At 44.9% G+C, this 17,808-nt stretch overlaps 1 protein-coding gene across 1 annotated transcript in view; it reads left to right on the top strand.

Annotated features, from left to right (window-relative positions):
• Abcc4 (ATP binding cassette subfamily C member 4) overlaps positions 1 to 17,808 on the top strand; it is a 230,203-nt gene that overhangs the window by 197,519 nt on the left and 14,876 nt on the right. Inside the window, exons 27-29 of the mRNA XM_031361046.1 lie at positions 8,971 to 9,060; positions 15,467 to 15,639; positions 16,294 to 16,399. Of these exons, the coding sequence (XP_031216906.1) occupies positions 8,971 to 9,060; positions 15,467 to 15,639; positions 16,294 to 16,399 (369 nt within the window). The remainder of the gene's footprint in view (positions 1 to 8,970; positions 9,061 to 15,466; positions 15,640 to 16,293; positions 16,400 to 17,808) is intronic.

Raw genomic sequence — 17,808 nt, 5'->3', positions numbered from 1 at the left:
AGAGAGAGAGAGAGAGAGACTGAGACTGAGACTGAGACTGGCAGGGGAAGATTCCATAACAATATACCTAGATTCACTCTGGATGCATCTTCCCTGGTATAACACTTTTGTCCACTGATAATTACGTAATATTTAGTAAGAGCCGTGTATAAAGAAGTGTGCTTGTAAGTGTGAAAAGGGACTTTTGCTGTAGGCAGGGAGGCTCCCCATCCTCTTTTGGGGATAATCACCTCTATGCAAGCTCTTCTGTGGTGTCGAGGCAGGCTGTGAGAGTTAAGAAGCACATAGATGCTTTGTAGACACTCTCTATCTAAATCTGGACATTTAGAAAGTGACTTTAACCAGGGAAGGAGCACAGAGTTCCGGGGGAGACGAGGGAAGGTTCCCATCTCCGTGTAGTCCCAAGCAGGCAGTGGCATCACTGCCGCTGAGAACCGCAGTGCTCAGTGCTTCGCACGGGCCTAGTATATGGCTAACAAGGCGGTAGAGGTCCGTGTTGCCATGTCCTCCTGGGCGGATCATCTGTTCTTGCCATTCCATAGCGGAAGATGCTCAGGCAGTGTCTAGAGACTGAATTACGTACACATAGAAGCTTTTAGTTTAGTGTCTTGTTAAGTTGCTTTTAGTTTTACCCAGTATAATTCAGAAAGTCTTCATTGAGTAATGACTATCTTCAGGCAGCATAGGGCCTGACCCCACAGGCCTGCAGCCTGCAGCTGTGGAGCCTGGCAGCTTCGTCCTGCTCCTCAGCATTGACGCTCATGTGGATTCAGCTCCAGGCTTGCTTGGGCGGGGGTGGGGGGTTGGGGGTGGTATTTTGGCATGTTTTCATACTCTGTAATCACATGGCCATCAAGGGGAACTGGGGAACCCACACACGTGCACACTCCTTCCTGATGTGAGAAATACAGAGAACAGACGAAGGAGAAGGGGCCACGCAGCTGCGCTTTCTGAGCATGTGCTCGGAATGGGCCTCAGTGTTTGCTTGTGTATTATAAAGTACAGAGAACCTAACTACTCGAGAGAAGGGGAATGTGGGCTCTGAGCCTGTAGCCTCCGACAACCAGCGCTTCCCACCCTGACATGTAGGATATATGTCATAATAGAGTACCACTCCACTGTGATGAAGTTGTAGAGAAATTAAAACTCTGTGTTTTACTTGTGGGAATGTACAATGGTGGCTGAAGCATTTTACACACGAGCATAGGGACTCCTCATGAGACTGATAATAGGACTACAACATTTTCCAGCAATTTCACTTGTGAGTGTAGGAGTGTGTGTGTGTATGTGTATGTGTGTGTGTACTCATGCACACACACACATATGAGCCAAAAGCAGGGTACAGCAGAGATATTTGTTCATTCCAGTTCATAGCAGTGGTATTCACAGTAGCCAGGAGGTGGAAGCCACCCAAGTGTCCATCAGCCGATGAATAGCTAAAGACAAAATGTGGTTTATACAAACAGTGGGAAGTTACTCAGCATTAAGAAGGGAGGAAATTCTGATACATGCTACAACATGAGCAACCTCTAAAAGCATCATAAAACCAGCCGTTCACAGAATTACAGAGAGCGAATGGTTCTGATCACACAAGAGTGTTTAAATTCATGGAGACACAGTCAATGGTGTCCATTAGGGACTGGAGGACAGGAAGTGGTTTTGTTTAATGGATATGGGGATTAAGATTTTAAGAAAAATAAAAGCCCTGTGATTGGTGATAACCACTACAAAGGATCGTAAAAACACTTAGCGCCACTGCTGTGAGATTTAAAATGATGGAGAGGGGAGGGACCAGGAGACGGCTCAGTGAGTAAAGGCACACATGCCCAGCCCAGTGACCTGAGTTCCACCCTCCTTAGAAAACTGACCAGAAAGATGTTCTCTTAGCTCCACAAGTAAACCCAAGTACACATGTGTACGTGCACCCTCAGGTAAGTTAACGAAATGATGATGATGATGATGATGATGATGATGATGATGACGATGACGATGACGATGATGAGTAAGGCATAGATTTCATGTTGTACTTATATTCTGACAAGTTTTTTTTAAGTTTTGTTTGTTTTATTTTTTTGAGATTTATTTATTATTATTATAAATGGGTACACTGCAGCTGTCTTCAGATACATCAGAAGAGGGAGTCAGATTTCATTATGGGTGGTTGTGAGCCACCATGTGGTTGCTGGGATTTGAACTCACGACCTTCGAAAGAGCAGTCAGTGCTCTTACCCACTGAGCCATCTCACCAGCCCCCTGACAAGTTTTTTTTAAAGATCAAAAGACAACCCTTTTAAGAAAAATAAAGGAAGAAATCTTCCATCACATAAGGTCCCTCTGAGCACGAGAAGCCTGGTTATAGTATAAATAAGAGCTCAAATCTCAAGAGCTTTGAATCTCAGAACTGGGCACGAGAAGACACTGATGTGTCTGTAAAGTATGCTTGCATCCTCGGCTGGTAGGATCTAGAAATGTGCCCTATGCTACTTTTAATATTTCCTTAGTAAGAGGTGGTTGTGTGCCTGTGGAAATAAAAGAACTCTAAATAAAGAAGCAGTGTTAAGATAATGCTTGGCTATGCTGGGAATGGTTTGGAAGCACATCTGAGCTAAGACTAACACACCTTGACATCACCAGGTCTTGGTGCTGCCTGTGAGTTCCCACACTCCTTTAGCGCAAATGTTCTGTGGATCTGCCCCCAAGAATGCGTTCATAAGGCCGTGCTCAGATTTGTGCCCTTGTAGAAATGATCACCAGGCACTGCAAGCACGGAACCTGTTTGCGCCTTTCTCCTGGGTACTAGTTGATTGACATAAGAAAGAGTTCAGAGAAACTGCATGTGTAAAGACCCCAGGCTAGACTGTGCAGTGTGTAAAGACCCCAGGATAGACTGTGCAGTGTGGGAAGACCCCAGGATAGACTGTGCAGTGTGGGAAGACCCCAGGCTAGACTGTGCAGTGTAGGAAGACCCCAGGATAGACTGTGCAGTGTGTAAAGACCCCAGGATAGACTGTGCAGTGTGGGAAGACCCCAGGCTAGACTGTGCAGTGTGGGAAGACCCCAGGATAGACTGTGCAGTACAAGTGCTTGCTATCAACCTGGCCCATGTTTTCATCCTTCTCTGTCTGTTGGGAGGGAAGGCCTTGATGAAGTTGCCTAGCTCCCCAGGCGACTGTAATTCCCTGTAATTCCCGCCTCTCAGATTCTTCGTGAAGGATCAACTGCATGGGAAAATGGTGTGGTTCCTAGGAATAAATAGTAGCTATTATTAAGGATTATAGAACAGTCCTATAGGTACATAACCCATTCTAGAAAGTCTTAGGCCATTAATTTCTGTTTATGCTTTTGTAATCCCTGGTGATTTTCTTTAAATCAAATCATTTACGTCAACTAAAGTTAGTGAAACAGGAATCAAAAACAAAACAAGCAAAACCCTCCCAAACTTCACAGACGTTACTCAGAGACAGACCAAAACCCGCACACACGCGCCGCACACGGGTGGAGCAGAGAGAATCTCTCTAGTAAAACCTGACAAAGCTTTTCCTGACAGCTGCTCTGTAGCCACGGATGCTATTGCACAGCCTCAGTGGAGTTCTTCTGTATTTGCACTCTTCCCTGCCTACATTTCGGAAGGTTTTTCTCCATCTGACTGCTCTAAATGCTTCTTGCAGCTGGAGCAGGTTACTGTGGGAGCCTCCATGGTAACCTTCTTCCTAGTCTTTCAGCCATTCCCCAAGCCCTCATTCGCTGAAGAGTCAGGCCCAGCAGCTGCATACGCCAGGATTCCCCATGCCACCTCCTGATGATCTGGATCACACCGGCATGAAACTGACCTGTGGCCAAGCAGATGAACCCCACACTCTCTCCTGATGCCGAGTGGGGCCCCTGCTCACCCCCACACACCCGACATGCTGAGAGACAAACATCTCACGAAGACTATTACTCCCGTCCGTGCCATAATATTTTCTATTCCACTTATCTCAGTCCAGTTTATATAAAAGACAAAATGACAGTCACAAGCCACAAAATTGATTTCATGAGCCACTGGTCTCGCGCCCGCCCTTTGAAAACGCTGGGCCTGCTGCCTTGTGGACTGGTGCCTGCTGACTGTTAACACCCTAGGAAGGAGAAACCTTTGCTAGAGCGTCCCTGGAAGGCTAGAAGAGCCAGGGAGGAAACCAAGGCTGGAGGAAATGTATAACTCATCATTAGCTAGCACGGTAGTAACGTCAGCACTTAGCACTAACCAGGCTCTACATCCACTTTCTCGTGAATGTTTATAACCAAATGACGTCCCGTCAGATATTTTAGTCATTGTCTCTCTATCCACCTTGCCTAAGAAGGGTTCCTAAAACGGTAGCCAAAGAAAACGAATGAACTCAGAGTAAAGTTGAAAGTAACGGAAAGTCAGTAGGCAGCATTTCCTAAGGCTCTTGGCTCAGTCGGGAGCTTTAGAAGACTGGTTTGTGAAGGTGGCCTTGCCCCAAAAATACAAGTGACAAATTGAAAATCATTGTAAACAAAACGTGGAATCACTGGGTGCCATGAGCTGAAGGAGCATCAAGATACTCAACCATGGCCGCAGAGCCCATCCTTGCATGTGCAGGGTCTTGATGGAGGTAGAGAGACCCAATCAGCAGAGAGACATGGGTCAAGCATCCCACTGTCCTAAGTGAGCAGGAGCCACAGCTGATTTGTATTGCACAGGAAACAAAAGAGAAATCAAGTTCCCCCACCGAGCTGCAGGGCTAGGAGAACCAAGCCAGCAGCCCGGTTGGGGAGTGGCAGCTTCCTGTTCTCTCCTAAGCTCCTCCCCTTAGTTGAGGCTAAGCTCCTCCCCTTAGTTGATGGCTAAGCTCCTCCCCTTAATCGAGGCTAAGCTCCTCCCCTTGGTAGACGGCTAAGGTCTTTTGTCAAGGTCCCACAGGCAATTCAGAAGAGAGTTTAAGGAACCGAGGGCTCCAAGATCGGTGACAGGTCTGGTCGGGACTCCTGAGCTCCTTTAAGAAACAAGTGAGGGGAGGCAGCCCCAGCCCCACCTGAGCTGCCTGAGTAACTTCCTTGAGCAGAGAACAGGGCTGACTTGGAACTTCCTCTGCATCCCCCACCGCTGCGCCAGGAAGAGCCCAAGCTGAGCCTGGCTTCAGGGGACAGCTTATCAGAGAGCATCTGCAAATGTGAATTTCAATATTTTCTCTAGGCAGAAGAATCTCCTTACAAGCAGAGCCCAGCCTTTTTGGCACCAAGGAAATGTTCTCAATCAAAGAGCAATTCAGAGCGAATTCCCATTTAAGACGGCTAGCAGGGGCTGATGTACCAACATCTGTAATCTTTATCATGCTTAAACAGACTCTTTGTGTATGTTTAATAGATTCCCTTTGTGTGTACCAAAACAAAAAGCCAGGTGCTTTTCAAACGGCCCACCTCTTTTTAAAATTCCCCTGAGCTTCTAATGAGTTGAAAAGGTTAACCAGAGCTGCTATGCCTCTTTAAGACCCCTTTCTGATCACCTGGTGTGTGTGTGTGTGTGTGTGTGTGTGTGTGTGTGTGTGTGTGTGCTTCAAAGGGAAAAGAGGGTAGGTGTGCTGTTACTAGTAAAGAAATACAACTGGATCCGAGCCTAATGCAGTCCACTTTGTTCCTGCACACTGAGGTCTTCATTAAAACCCATGGCGCTGCTCCCTGGAGCCGGTAACCTTTTTTTGTATTTAAAGACGACTTTACAGGAATTAAATTCTTCTCTCTCTATGGGCGAACAATATTCTCTTCTTCTGAAAATGCATGATGGTCGGTTCATTCAGAGGCTACTACGGGACTAAGGGAAGAAGTGGAGAGAAATTGAGAAAGGGGGACTTCAGGTGACACCACCTTTGAGACCAGAAACCGCTGCCCTGCATAAGGATCAGGGTAGACAGGGGCCTTGGGAGGCAGAGCAGACACAGTCCAGGCCCCAATTTGGGGATAGGGATGTTTCCTAGTTGGTCCCCCAAAAGATGAGAGGAAGCATTGAACTTTATTCTAGTTCATTTGTACTTTTTGTCTTGGTTCCTGGTTGGCTTAAGAGTCTGAAGTTGAGCAGGTTGAGTTTCTCCTTAGCATAATGGAGGCCTAGCTTGTAGTCAGGGCATTCAAAAGGCCCGCCTGGTAAAGTCTCTAGTTTTGGGGACCGGCATTAGCAGCTTGCTACCTCCGATGCTTTCGTTTAGACTGGCCGCTTCAGGGTGACACATACGCCTAATAAGAACATGTGCTATGCTAGTACCAGCCAGAACCCGCCACTGAGTGTGGCGCAAAGGCTTGCAACAGTGACTGGATGGTGAGGAACAAGTTTGACACTAGGCTTCTGAGTTTATTGCTGTATCGAAGGCGTGCATTTATTTTCCTAGTTTTACTCTTATTAACGCCTCTATCATCGGAGGAAATGCGCTGAGGCTAATCAATCAGGCTGTCAGCTCTTCCCGTTGACCCCCATGCGGAAGCCTTCTGCCTGCAAACATTTTTACAGCTTTTATTTATAAGACTAGTTAGTGAGCTTCATTGCGTGGAGGTGGGTACTTTAAATAATAATATCTATCAGAAGTGATAATTAACTTGACCCTTATCTCCTCTCTCAGTATGTGTCTGCTGTGAGCACTTTTTAATCACCTTTTGAAGATAATATTAGGGATTTTATTTGGCAGGTGGATAAAGGAAGTGAACAGTGTGCATAAATGCATTTGCTCTAGTAAAGGCAGCATTGTGAACAAAGTGCTCTATTTTAAAGAAAATAGAGCTTCAGCCAGTTAATGTTTTATTAAATTGCTCTTCTTGTTCAACAACTCTTGATGAAACTTTACTTATGAAAGGTGTATCTGGCGTGTTGTAACAAAGAAAATTGTTCTTGTTTACTTAATTATTTTCTTCTAACATTGCTAAATAAACATGAATGATTGCCCAATATTCCCTTTGAGTTGACAGTATAGAATTACTAGAGATCCTTATTTTAGTGAATAGTGGTCTAGGGATAATTAGCCAAACCTCCCAAGGGTCTCATGTTTGAGGCTGGTGTCTAGGATACAAGATAAAGCAGGCTCTGTGGCTGATATTTATAATATGGAGGAGTTTCTAATGGGAGGAGGTAGGGATAAGGCAGGCATGAGTGCCTGCTTCTGAGATGGGGCATTGGGCCAGAACTGTCATTCCTAAGGCTCTTCCCTAGAACACCAAGCCACCGTTCCTACTATGCTAATATTATGGACATTGTATGGTCAGCAGTCAGTTACGTGCATTAGTGTTCAAGGTGGGGCACTGGAAAAGTCTAGGAGGCCTCTGTCAGTGTGAGAGGAACCTGGAGGAAGAAAAGCTGAGGAATATCAGATCTCCTGGCAAGGAAAGTGACCTGCCTTAACGACTTCTCACATGGGCTCATTCCTGACCATGGTGACATCAAGGTTCTCATACATACATCCTTAGGGCCACTTAGTTGGGGCCCCTGCGTAGCATACGGGCCATGGTGCTGAACCTGTGTGGAGAGGTCAGAAGAACATCAAAGAGGGCAGCTGGCCTTCTGTGAACCTCATATAAGCAAGAAGAGAATGTGTCTGTCTTGTTAGAGTCTCTGAGTTGTGCTCACTCTCCCTCCCTCCCTCCCTCCCTCCCTCCCTCCCTCCCTCCGTGAGCGTGCGTGCGTGCGTGCGTGCGTGCGTGCGTGCGTGTGTGTGTGTGTGTGTGTGTGTGTGTGTGTATTTTAAACCTGAAGTCTGAAGGATGCTGCTTATTCCGCTGATGAGAAAGCCCCACCACGTGTAGATTACCATTGTCTTTCATCTTAAATTCTGTAATTTTAAGTATAACCTTAGATAAGCCTTTTGAGCTCCTTCAGTTTGATTTAGTTGCCATTTTCAAATTTCTTATGACTTCACAATCAACTTTGCACAGATAAAATTTAATAGTGGTGTTGTAGTTTGGGGATTCTGTGAGGGGTAGGAATTGGGGTGCTGTGAGGGCATTGGGAGGGGCACAGCCTTGGTCTTCTGTCACTAATCTAAAACTAAGAAGCACTAACAGTCTCAGTCTTTGAAGTGTTCAAGGCCCTGCTCGAGGCTAGGTGACACCCCACACTTTGTAGTCTGGGAGCAGTTCCTCAGGACCAGTGGGAAAGCTGTGGCTTCTCTTGTTCCTCACATCTGTGCACCTCACGATTCTTCACAGCCAGTGGGCTCTTGTCCGTCATGTCTCACGGCCTGGATTGTCAGAACTCCTGGAGGAAACTCCGTGCAGCCTGCCTAAGCGCACATATATAGGACACTGCCTTAAAATCTAGAAGGCAGCCTGTGATTCAGGAGCAGTTTAACGGTGAGCAACTCCTGAAGCTCACGGAAGAGAGGAAGATGTGTTAACTGTCCGAGCTTCACAATGGGTTTCGGTTTACCTTGCCCTTGTATTTAGTAATGAGATTTCCCCAGACAGGCTATCCTGATGCACTGACAAGATAATGTGGGGGATTGGCTGGTGCGGTATCAGAGGCCATTTCCCCTATGGAGGGGCCACCAGCTCCATCAGCTACCGTCCTCCTTGAAGGGAGAGTAGAATGTATCCCAGAAGACTCTTCACCAAAGGAGGAAATAACAGGTTTCACCCCAAGCACAAACTCTTCACACCCGTGTTGTTTTCCAGAGTCCTGTCAGCACTGTTCAAGTTACTCCAATAAACTTATCTTTGCTTATGACCAGGAAAGTGTTTTTAACAACAGGAACCTGCCTTCCTCGCTTCATTCTTAAGACGGCACACTGCCACGGTTTCTTTTGTTAGCATTTCGTGCACTGGGAAGGTATTTTGGAGCACATTTGCATGAAGGGAAATTTAAGAGAGATGAGCAAGCATGTGAAACCTTAGTATCAATGGTTGCAGTGAGCTTGGGTGCCTTGGTTTTCCTGCCTATTCTGTCCTGAAAGTCAGACCGTGGCGGTGACGTTGACTCTCTTGGGCTCTTAGGAACCTGTTCTGTTCACTGGGACCATGAGGAAGAACCTGGACCCCTTCAATGAGCACACGGACGAGGAGCTGTGGAAGGCCTTGGAGGAGGTAACTTCTTTCATTGTTAGCATCCATGTGTGCTTATGTTCAGAGCCTTTGGGGGAGCAGGGCAGGTTAGTGCCTGAACTGCCTTCAGTTCCCACTTTGGGGGACCACTGATGTTTGTGAGAGGGTGTGAAGTGTATATAATATGCCTCGTGCTGCATTTTAACTTTCCCAGGTTTGGCTCAGCCAATACATTACCTGACTTGCCCTTTGCAAAGCTCAAATTCTCCTAGAGAATAAATGTCCTGTACAACTGTTGTGAGAATTCTTGCTGGGGGGGGGGGACACATAAACAGTGTCTACCCACTCAGCACCTCCCGAGGTGCCAAGGACAAACCAAAATTCAGTTCACCAGTGACCCCCGAGAAGAACCAATGGGTTTATTAGGTTTCATTTCATTTATTTATTTATATTTATTTATTTATTTATTTATTTATTTATTTATTAACAGTGTGTAGATGAGAGGGCTACAGAGGGGGTGACCCTAAAGCAGCCATTCTGGAACATTTGCACCTAGCATAGCTTTTGTTGAAGGAGCTCCTTACAAAACCCTCCCCCTCCCTGTATACTCTAGCTCCTCCCCAAGAACACAAGGCCATGTGCAGTCGGGGCAGAACTGCATACACGTGAACAGGAGGAGTGATTGGAAGTGTATGTGTGGGTCCAGTGACCCTCCACATAACCCCTGTCTAAGGGGGCATGTTAGCAGTCCATGGGCTATGCTAGCCTTGCCGTCATGATTGATAGATGCACAGAGGCACACGAGCTGATGAAGATAGGCTGGTAGCTCAGAAGGTAGTGCTCTGCAGCAGCCATTTCTCTCCGTGCCTTTTGGGGGGTGCGGGGAGGAAGCATCAGGGAAAATGAGGCATCTGTTTTCATTCTAACCGGAGGAAAAATGACGTCACACTTAGCCGGTGCTCTGGAGTCTCACAAGAAAGTGTTGATAAAAGCAAATTACACAGAATGTGAGAGCGTGTTTACTGACAAACCTGTCATTGCGACGCCGCAGCGGAGTCCAGCCGGCAGACGCCTGGAGCCTTGCTTAACTCGCCGTATTGATGGATACCTTTCATTTTGGAGGATTTTCCTGTTATTTGTGTAGTGTCCCTGCAGACTGCTTCTCGGGGCTTCCTTACTCATGCAGGCAGAGGGTTTGTGCTGTTATGGTGTTTCTGGCCTACACGCTTTAGCATAGGTAGTTTGCAAGTTCACTCAAGTTCTGCAAATTAATTGTAAGCTGCTTAATAATAGAAATCCCTCTTAGGGCCCAGCTCAGTGTTTTATTTTTTTAAAACGTCAGCAATGTTTAATGATGGCACGGTAACTGGCTGGTGAACTCTTCATCGCTGAGACTCACCGTTTATTTAAAAAGCCCCAAAGCCCAGAGATCAGCTTCCCACTGCCGTTATCACGGTACGGGTTGTCACAAGGACAAAATAGTAGCAGCACTCTGAAGGATCCGCAAGCGGACCCGTGGGCTTGGGTTCCCATCTGCACTGGCATCCTGTATAAAAGGATCAGAGGTTTGGGTTGCCCTCCCTCTCTTTTCCCTTTTTCTTACACGTGCTGTCTTTAAGCCCACGGCCCTCAGCTGTGCATGTTTTAGTCTCCTTTAAAAAGAGCAGCCTGGGTCGTCGGCTTTCCCACTGTCCGTGGAAGAAGGGCCTGCTCTGCTTCAGATGTAGCATAAAGCGGGGAGTCACAGACATAGCAGAGAACATAAGACAGTGGTAGAAGGAAGAAGTGGAGTGTTTCCCACGTCCTCCTGTCTCACACCCCCTTCCTCTCTTGGAGGGGGAGCACCAGAGACAGAAGATGGGTTTGGCATTCAGACAGGAAACATCCCTGTGAATGTTGTTCATTTTGTTGTTCAACTTTCTGGCTGTACTGAAATTGTAAACTCCAGATAGTCAGTGAGAAAGAGGAGAAATACTGCGACTGTGAGCACCTAGTGTGAAGAATGGGCTGCCTGTCACAGAACTGTGGGTGTCACAGTTGTCCAGTGATGTCCCAGACGGGGAGATCTATTAGGATACGGTGTGTCTCCTTGTACAGGAGGACACCATGGAGCAGAAACCTGAGTGTCGGCGAGGTACCCATCAGGGACTGCGTCTCTCGGCACTTCCTCTGCACACAGCCCATCTTCCCAGGCCCCACATTTCCTGGAATAGGCTCCCATTTCCTTCCTTTACTCGTGGCTTCATTCTGTGAAGGATTTCCGTCTCTTTCCAGACACAATGGCCTTTCTTGATGTAAAATCAATAATCTGGCAGCTACTTTTCTGTTGCTGTGATGGAACACCCTGGTGAGAACCACCTTAGAGAAGAGAGGGTTCCAGAAGGACAGAATCCGTCAGGGTAGGGGAGGCGTAGGATAGAGAGCAGGAACCGGAACCTGTGTGATCACATTTTCATCCATGCACAAGAAGCAGATAGAAAGATAACAGGAAATGGGATGAGGTTAGAAAGCCCTGCAGCTGACCTGCAGTGACCACCTCCACCGATGCTCCCATAAGGATCCTCCCGAAGGATCCATAACTTCCCGAAACACCACCAGCAGCCGGGGACCAACTGCTCAGATACATGAGCCTGTGAGGGACATTTCTCACTCAGACCCCCAGAGTACGCTTCAAAGAGAGTACAAACAGCATTGAGCATCCCTGTCAATCATTCTGGGACCTCTCTGTGTGGTGTGCATAGCAGGGGGAGTATGTGTGATGGTAACCTCAGGGACTTTTATAAATATTTACAATTTTGTTGTGTTTTCCTATTGTTCCAAACTTACAGTATAATCGGAACCGTTCTGTACTGAAATAAATAGTTGAGAATACGATAGCTGGATCAGCTCTCCAGAAATTACAATTTTTAAGTGCTTTCCCTATTTTAAGTATCACTGCTGTAATGTTCTGGGGCCAATTAATTTTTATAAGCGATATGTATCTTTTACAGTCATTTAATAATGTGATTGTGTTCTATATAAAAGCATATTCATATGAATTTATTTTCTAACTTGTAGAAACAGGTATGGATGAGACATTCTTACGGCTCCGTCATGGGTTTGAACAGTTATTTATTGAGAGCTTATTGCAGATTCCTACGCTATTAGATAGTCATTCAGATAGACAAGACACTCCCACTTGGAACTGAAATTTCTTGTGGGGAAGTTAGGACACCGCCAAATGCTTATGCATACAAAGTTAAGACTGATAAATGCACTAAAGAAAAACAACATGAAGAGACCTGGATGAGGACATGATTAGTAACAGACAACGTCGATTGATCTCTTTGTAGCAAGCACCGCTCTAAACGCTTACATGTCCTGACTCATCATGAGCAAAGGCTCGGGAAGATAGACATCTTGGCTGTGATACCATTGTGTCTCATGTGCAGGTGAGGAAGCAAAGACGGAGAAGTCAGGAGCTTATCCTTGGGAGAGCCAGGCAGGACTTCAGCCCAGGCGTCGCAGATTGGCGCTTTACATTTTACAAATGTAAAATCTGGGCTAGGGAGATAGCTCGGTTGGCCACGGGCGTTGTTACAAGCCTGAGGACCTGCGATCAAGTCCCAGAGCCCACTCTTCAGTCTGATGCTCTGTCCCTGAAGCGTCCTGACACCTTGTTTCAGGATAACCCGAGTTTGGCCCGTGTTCTGTAAAATTTCTCCAGAAGAAATATTCATAGGCCTGAACCACCGCCCAGTGATGTAGTCTGCTGTCTTATGACTCAAGCTCTTCAAAGGTAGATTGCTAAAAGCATACCGTAGATGGGGCAACAAGAGCTTATCCTTCACTGTAGGACATCTGTGAAATCGGAGTAAGTGTATTTCCCAGCTTTAGTGATATCAGACTGAACTTAAGAGGAACACACTGCAGGATTCCTGACATTGAAGAAGTGGGTCCCAGTCGTTGGAGCTTCTTCAAACTTTTCTGATTAATTAAAATCTTCCAAAGTGGTAGAATCCCTACAGGATCATTTCTTCAGGGGGGCAGCCTTCCTGTAATAACTCCTATGCAGAATGCCTACTGGTGAACTTGACCATACTTTACATTTCTGTAAATTATTTGCATGAATTATATTTATGTAAATGACATATAAATGTACTTTACATTTTCTATAGTATGTCTTATATATGGGAAGAGCTTCGTTTCTGAGACTTCCATGATTTGGGGGCAGAGGATCTTGGTGGATGTCATGTAGTGGGAAGGGAGTTAGGTTGGTAGGGTGCATGGCTCTGAGATGTGCCAACTTCACTGAGGTATAATTTAGATGTCAAGAAGTGGTCCCAATAGAAATGTGGCCCAGTGATTTTGATAAATTTGTAGTGTTATGAGTTGTCACAGTGATAGGGTTTTAGAGCCCTCGGTCACCTTGTTAGAGTTAACCTCCACGGCTTGTCACTAATCTGTCCTGTTTTTCATCTCTGTGAACTCTTAAAGCTATCTTTTTTTTTTTCCATCTGAAAGGAATTTTTATTGAGTAATTTTCTTTTTTTAATTAATTTATTTATTTTAAGTTTTATTGCATTATAATGAGAAAGTTACATGATTTCAATTTATCTGAATTTGTTAACATTTAAACACATATTTTAAGTAAATAGAATTAAATCACATTCTTGTTTTCCTTTTGTACCCCAACTCCTCCCAGAGACCCCCTTCAATATCTTTTTTTGTCATATTCTTTAAAATTTATAAAATATTATAACAATAAAAATGAGTGTTATAAAAGTTGTTTGAAATGAAGCAACAATCAATTTAACAGTCTTATATAGATGTTTGACTATGGCAATACTGAAAATACATACATTTTTCTCAATATAAATTTTAAATAACTCCAAATGCATTAACTGTATATTTCAAAATAATACATCACTACTAATATGTTCTTAAATGAACATAAATATATAAAGTGTTTTTGTTTGTTTGTTTTATATTTAGTAGAGCTTAAAATCTTGGCTCTTGCTGTGATAACGCGATACATGAGCTACAAACGTTAAGCAAAGCATTCAGTCTCACTCTTTGTTGTTCTCTTACAAACTCCCTCCCAATTTAATCGTCTATGTTTCTTTTGGGTATATAAATACTTTTAAAATATATAAGCTGTTCTGAAGACCATAGTATAGTGTAAAAACATGAAATAAACAATACTACTAATAGAGAGGCTGAGATAGGAGAAGCAAGATCTCAAGACCATTATGTTGTACACAGCAAGACACTGTCACGAACAAACAAGCTGAAAGTGTATATGGATTGTACAATATTGGACCTATTTCTCCAATTACCAAATTAGAGAGACCATTGGATGACAGTAAACAAATTTCTAATTCCTCATATTTTTGAATTTCAATTGCTTAGGATATGTTGGTAATATTAATTTTCATACTAAGATATTAAGAAAAAGTAATTGTTACTTCCTGTTGTTTTTATTGTAAAAGGTGGAATTAGGTTTATGTGGATTTGTTGAAAGATTACTTTCTTGCTTCTTCTAGGGTGTAGTTTTGCTCCTTATGTTGATGTTTTCCATCTATTATCCTTTGTAGGGCTGGATTTGTGGAAAGATACTATGTAAATTTTGTTTTGTCATAGAATATCTTGTTTCCTCCATCTATGGTAATTGAGAGTTTTGCTGGGTATAGTAGCCTGGGCTGGCATTTGTGTTCTCATAGGGTCTGTATGACATCTGCCCAGGATCTCCTAGTTAAGCTATCTCTTGACTAATCATTAAGAAGGGACATTTTCAAGACATTATGTAGCTGGCTCATCAGCTAAGAGCACTTGTTGATCTTGCAGAGAACCCATGTCCTTTCCATACCACACAGCTCACATCACTGTAACTACAGCTCCAGGGCATCTGCTGCCCTCTTTACGCTTCCATAGGCAGCTGCATTCACAAGCATATACATAGTCATAGACACACAGACACACAAGCACACACACATACAGGCATACATACACACATGGGCATACACAGGCATACACACATACACACACAGACATACATAGACACACACACCCTCGCACATACATATACAGACACATACACACACACAGGGGCATACAGATAAACGTATAGATACACACATATAAACATAGACACATGCATGCACACAGACACATACACACACAGGTGTGCACACACACACACCACAGACACACACGATTTCAAAAACAAAATTAAATCTTGTTAAAGGGATGCTCTCTGTCTTGCCCTAGTTTACCTTCCGTGACATTAAATATGTCTTCTGTGATATATTTAATGTACTCATGATCCAGGAGCAACAGACCCCACTTACTGTCACATATCGCCATCCTCACGAGGCGTCCAGGGAGAAGGACTTCAAAGCTCTAGTCATGAAGATATTTGTCTAATAGTTCCTCTATGACAGTGTCATTCTTCTGTCTACACCTATAGGTACAACTTAAAGAGGCCATCGAAGATCTTCCTGGTAAAATGGATACTGAATTAGCAGAATCTGGATCCAACTTCAGCGTTGGGCAGAGACAGTTAGTGTGCCTTGCGAGGGCAATTCTAAAGAAAAACCGGATACTGATCATTGACGAAGCAACTGCAAATGTGGATCCAAGGTACAGAGCTAAGGCTACTGTGGTCCAGAGCCGAGGCTAACGTGAATGTGCTGTGGAATGTGGGTTCTAAGTGTGGCTCATAGGAAGGACTTGATGGCACTAAGGGATGTCTGGGTGTATCAGCCCTTCAGATGTGTGCTGCACTAGTGTCTCGTGTGCAGAATTACTTATGTATTTGATGAAATCATCATCTGGCTGCGCATATCTCATTATGTACATGCAAAGACCCCAGGGTCCAGCATCTAAAGCCGTCTACCTCCAAGCGTGTCAGCCCTCAAGCCTCAGCCGTTCAGGAAGGGATGCTCAGCTTGTATGCCAGGCTTCCCGAGTGAATTGATTCCTAAATTCCCAATCTGCTTCAAGCAGTTTGGAGGAAAGAATCATTTGCGTTGTTTCTAACTAGACTTTTGATTGAAGCTTTCTAGGAGGGGAGGGTGTCTGGGTGTGGTTGTGCATGCCTGTAACCCGAGCATCTGGAAGCCTAATGTACAAGAAGGCTCCGGGGTTCAAAGCCACCTGAATGGCATGGTGCGTTCAGAGCCAGCCTGAGCTCTCTAAAATAATAACAGTGATCATAAAGGGTTTTACAAATGTTGAGGGTCACGTGACCTTTCCCTGTCTTCGCTGACTTGAGTGTGACCTCTGTGACTCCAGAACCGATGAGTTAATACAACAGAAAATCCGGGAGAAGTTTGCCCAGTGCACGGTGCTCACCATTGCTCACAGACTGAACACCATCATTGACAGTGACAAGATAATGGTGAGTCCTCCCCTGGCATCGCCCACAGATGCTCACACCACTGTCCATTTATCCCACAGATGCTCACACCACTGTCCATTTGTCCCACAGATGCTCACACCATTGTCCATTTATCCTTCCTTCTAAAGACATGATAGGAACCCCCAGTAAGCTAAGCCCCAGTGAATTCTTCTGTTTCCAACAGTGCTTCAAGTGCTTACGTGTACATTGAGTCCTACTATGCGTCTACCATTGGTGGACTACTCCTTCATCTACTGTTTGTTCAAATGTATTTGCAGGGCCATCTTAAGATGAATTATGCCCAAACCAGGCAGTGCGTCACAATATTGCTTCATACTCCGTGGTGTGGTAGTAGGACAGTGTCATTTTGTGCATGCCACCTGTCTTAGTCAGGGTTTGTATTCCTGCATAAAACATCACGACCAAGAAGCAAGTTGGGGAGGAAAGGGTTTATTCAGCTTACACTTCCACATTGCTGTTCATCACCAAAGGAAGTCAGGACTGGAAATCAAGCAGGTCAGGAAGCAGGAGCTGATGCAGAGGCCATGGAAGGATGTTACTTATTGGACTGCTTCCCCTGGCTTGCTCAGCTTGCTTTCTTATAGAACCCAAGACTTCCAGCCCAGGGATGGCACCACCCGCAAGGGGTCCTACCCCCTTGATCACTAATTGAGAAAATGCCTTACAGCTGGATCTCATGGAGGCATTTCCTCAAGGGAGGCTCCTTTCTCTGTGATAACTCCAGCTAGTGTCAAGTTGACACACAAAACCAGCCAGTACACCACCCTTGTCACAGCTTCCCTTGATCAGAAACCAATCTTTCTGGGGCTGGAGAAATGGCTCAGTAGCTGTGAGCCCTTGTGCGGGTTAGTTTTTGTCATATACTACTCTTGCAGAGAATGCTAACCTCAGTCCCCAGCATCCGCATACAGAGGCAGAGGAAGGTTAAAAATAAAAAAAAAAAAAAATCCCTTGTGTGGTTGGTTATCTCTGGGCTTCTCCTAGTTTGCTCTCTGTTGCTCTAAGAAACACCAGGACCAAACATACCTTAGAATAATGGTTTATCTTACTTTGTCTTATGTTTTATGGTCTATCATTGGGAGGAAACCAGGGCAGAAACTAAAGCTGAAGCCCTTGAAGAATGCTCCTCCTGGGTCCATTCTCCATGGCTTGCTCAGTCTGCTTTCCTATACAACTCAGGGCCACCTGCATGACCAGTAGATCCTAGGTATGTTTCCTGGAGCTCACCTACCTCAGCAGGGAAGGACAGAATCTTACAGAAATGTCAAGGGATCATTTCTAACTCTTGTCAATCACTATTTAACCCGTGTGTGTGTGTGTGTGTATGTGTGTGTGTGTGTGTGTGTATGTATGTAGGTCTAAACATCTAGTTCTTGAGTGCGCCTTTC

This window comes from Mastomys coucha, unplaced genomic scaffold (genome assembly GCF_008632895.1).
Source record: "Mastomys coucha isolate ucsf_1 unplaced genomic scaffold, UCSF_Mcou_1 pScaffold9, whole genome shotgun sequence".
Lineage (NCBI taxonomy): Eukaryota > Metazoa > Chordata > Mammalia > Rodentia > Muridae > Mastomys > Mastomys coucha.
Note: the sequence above shows the minus strand (reverse complement) of the source record. Positions and strands in the feature narration are given on the sequence as shown.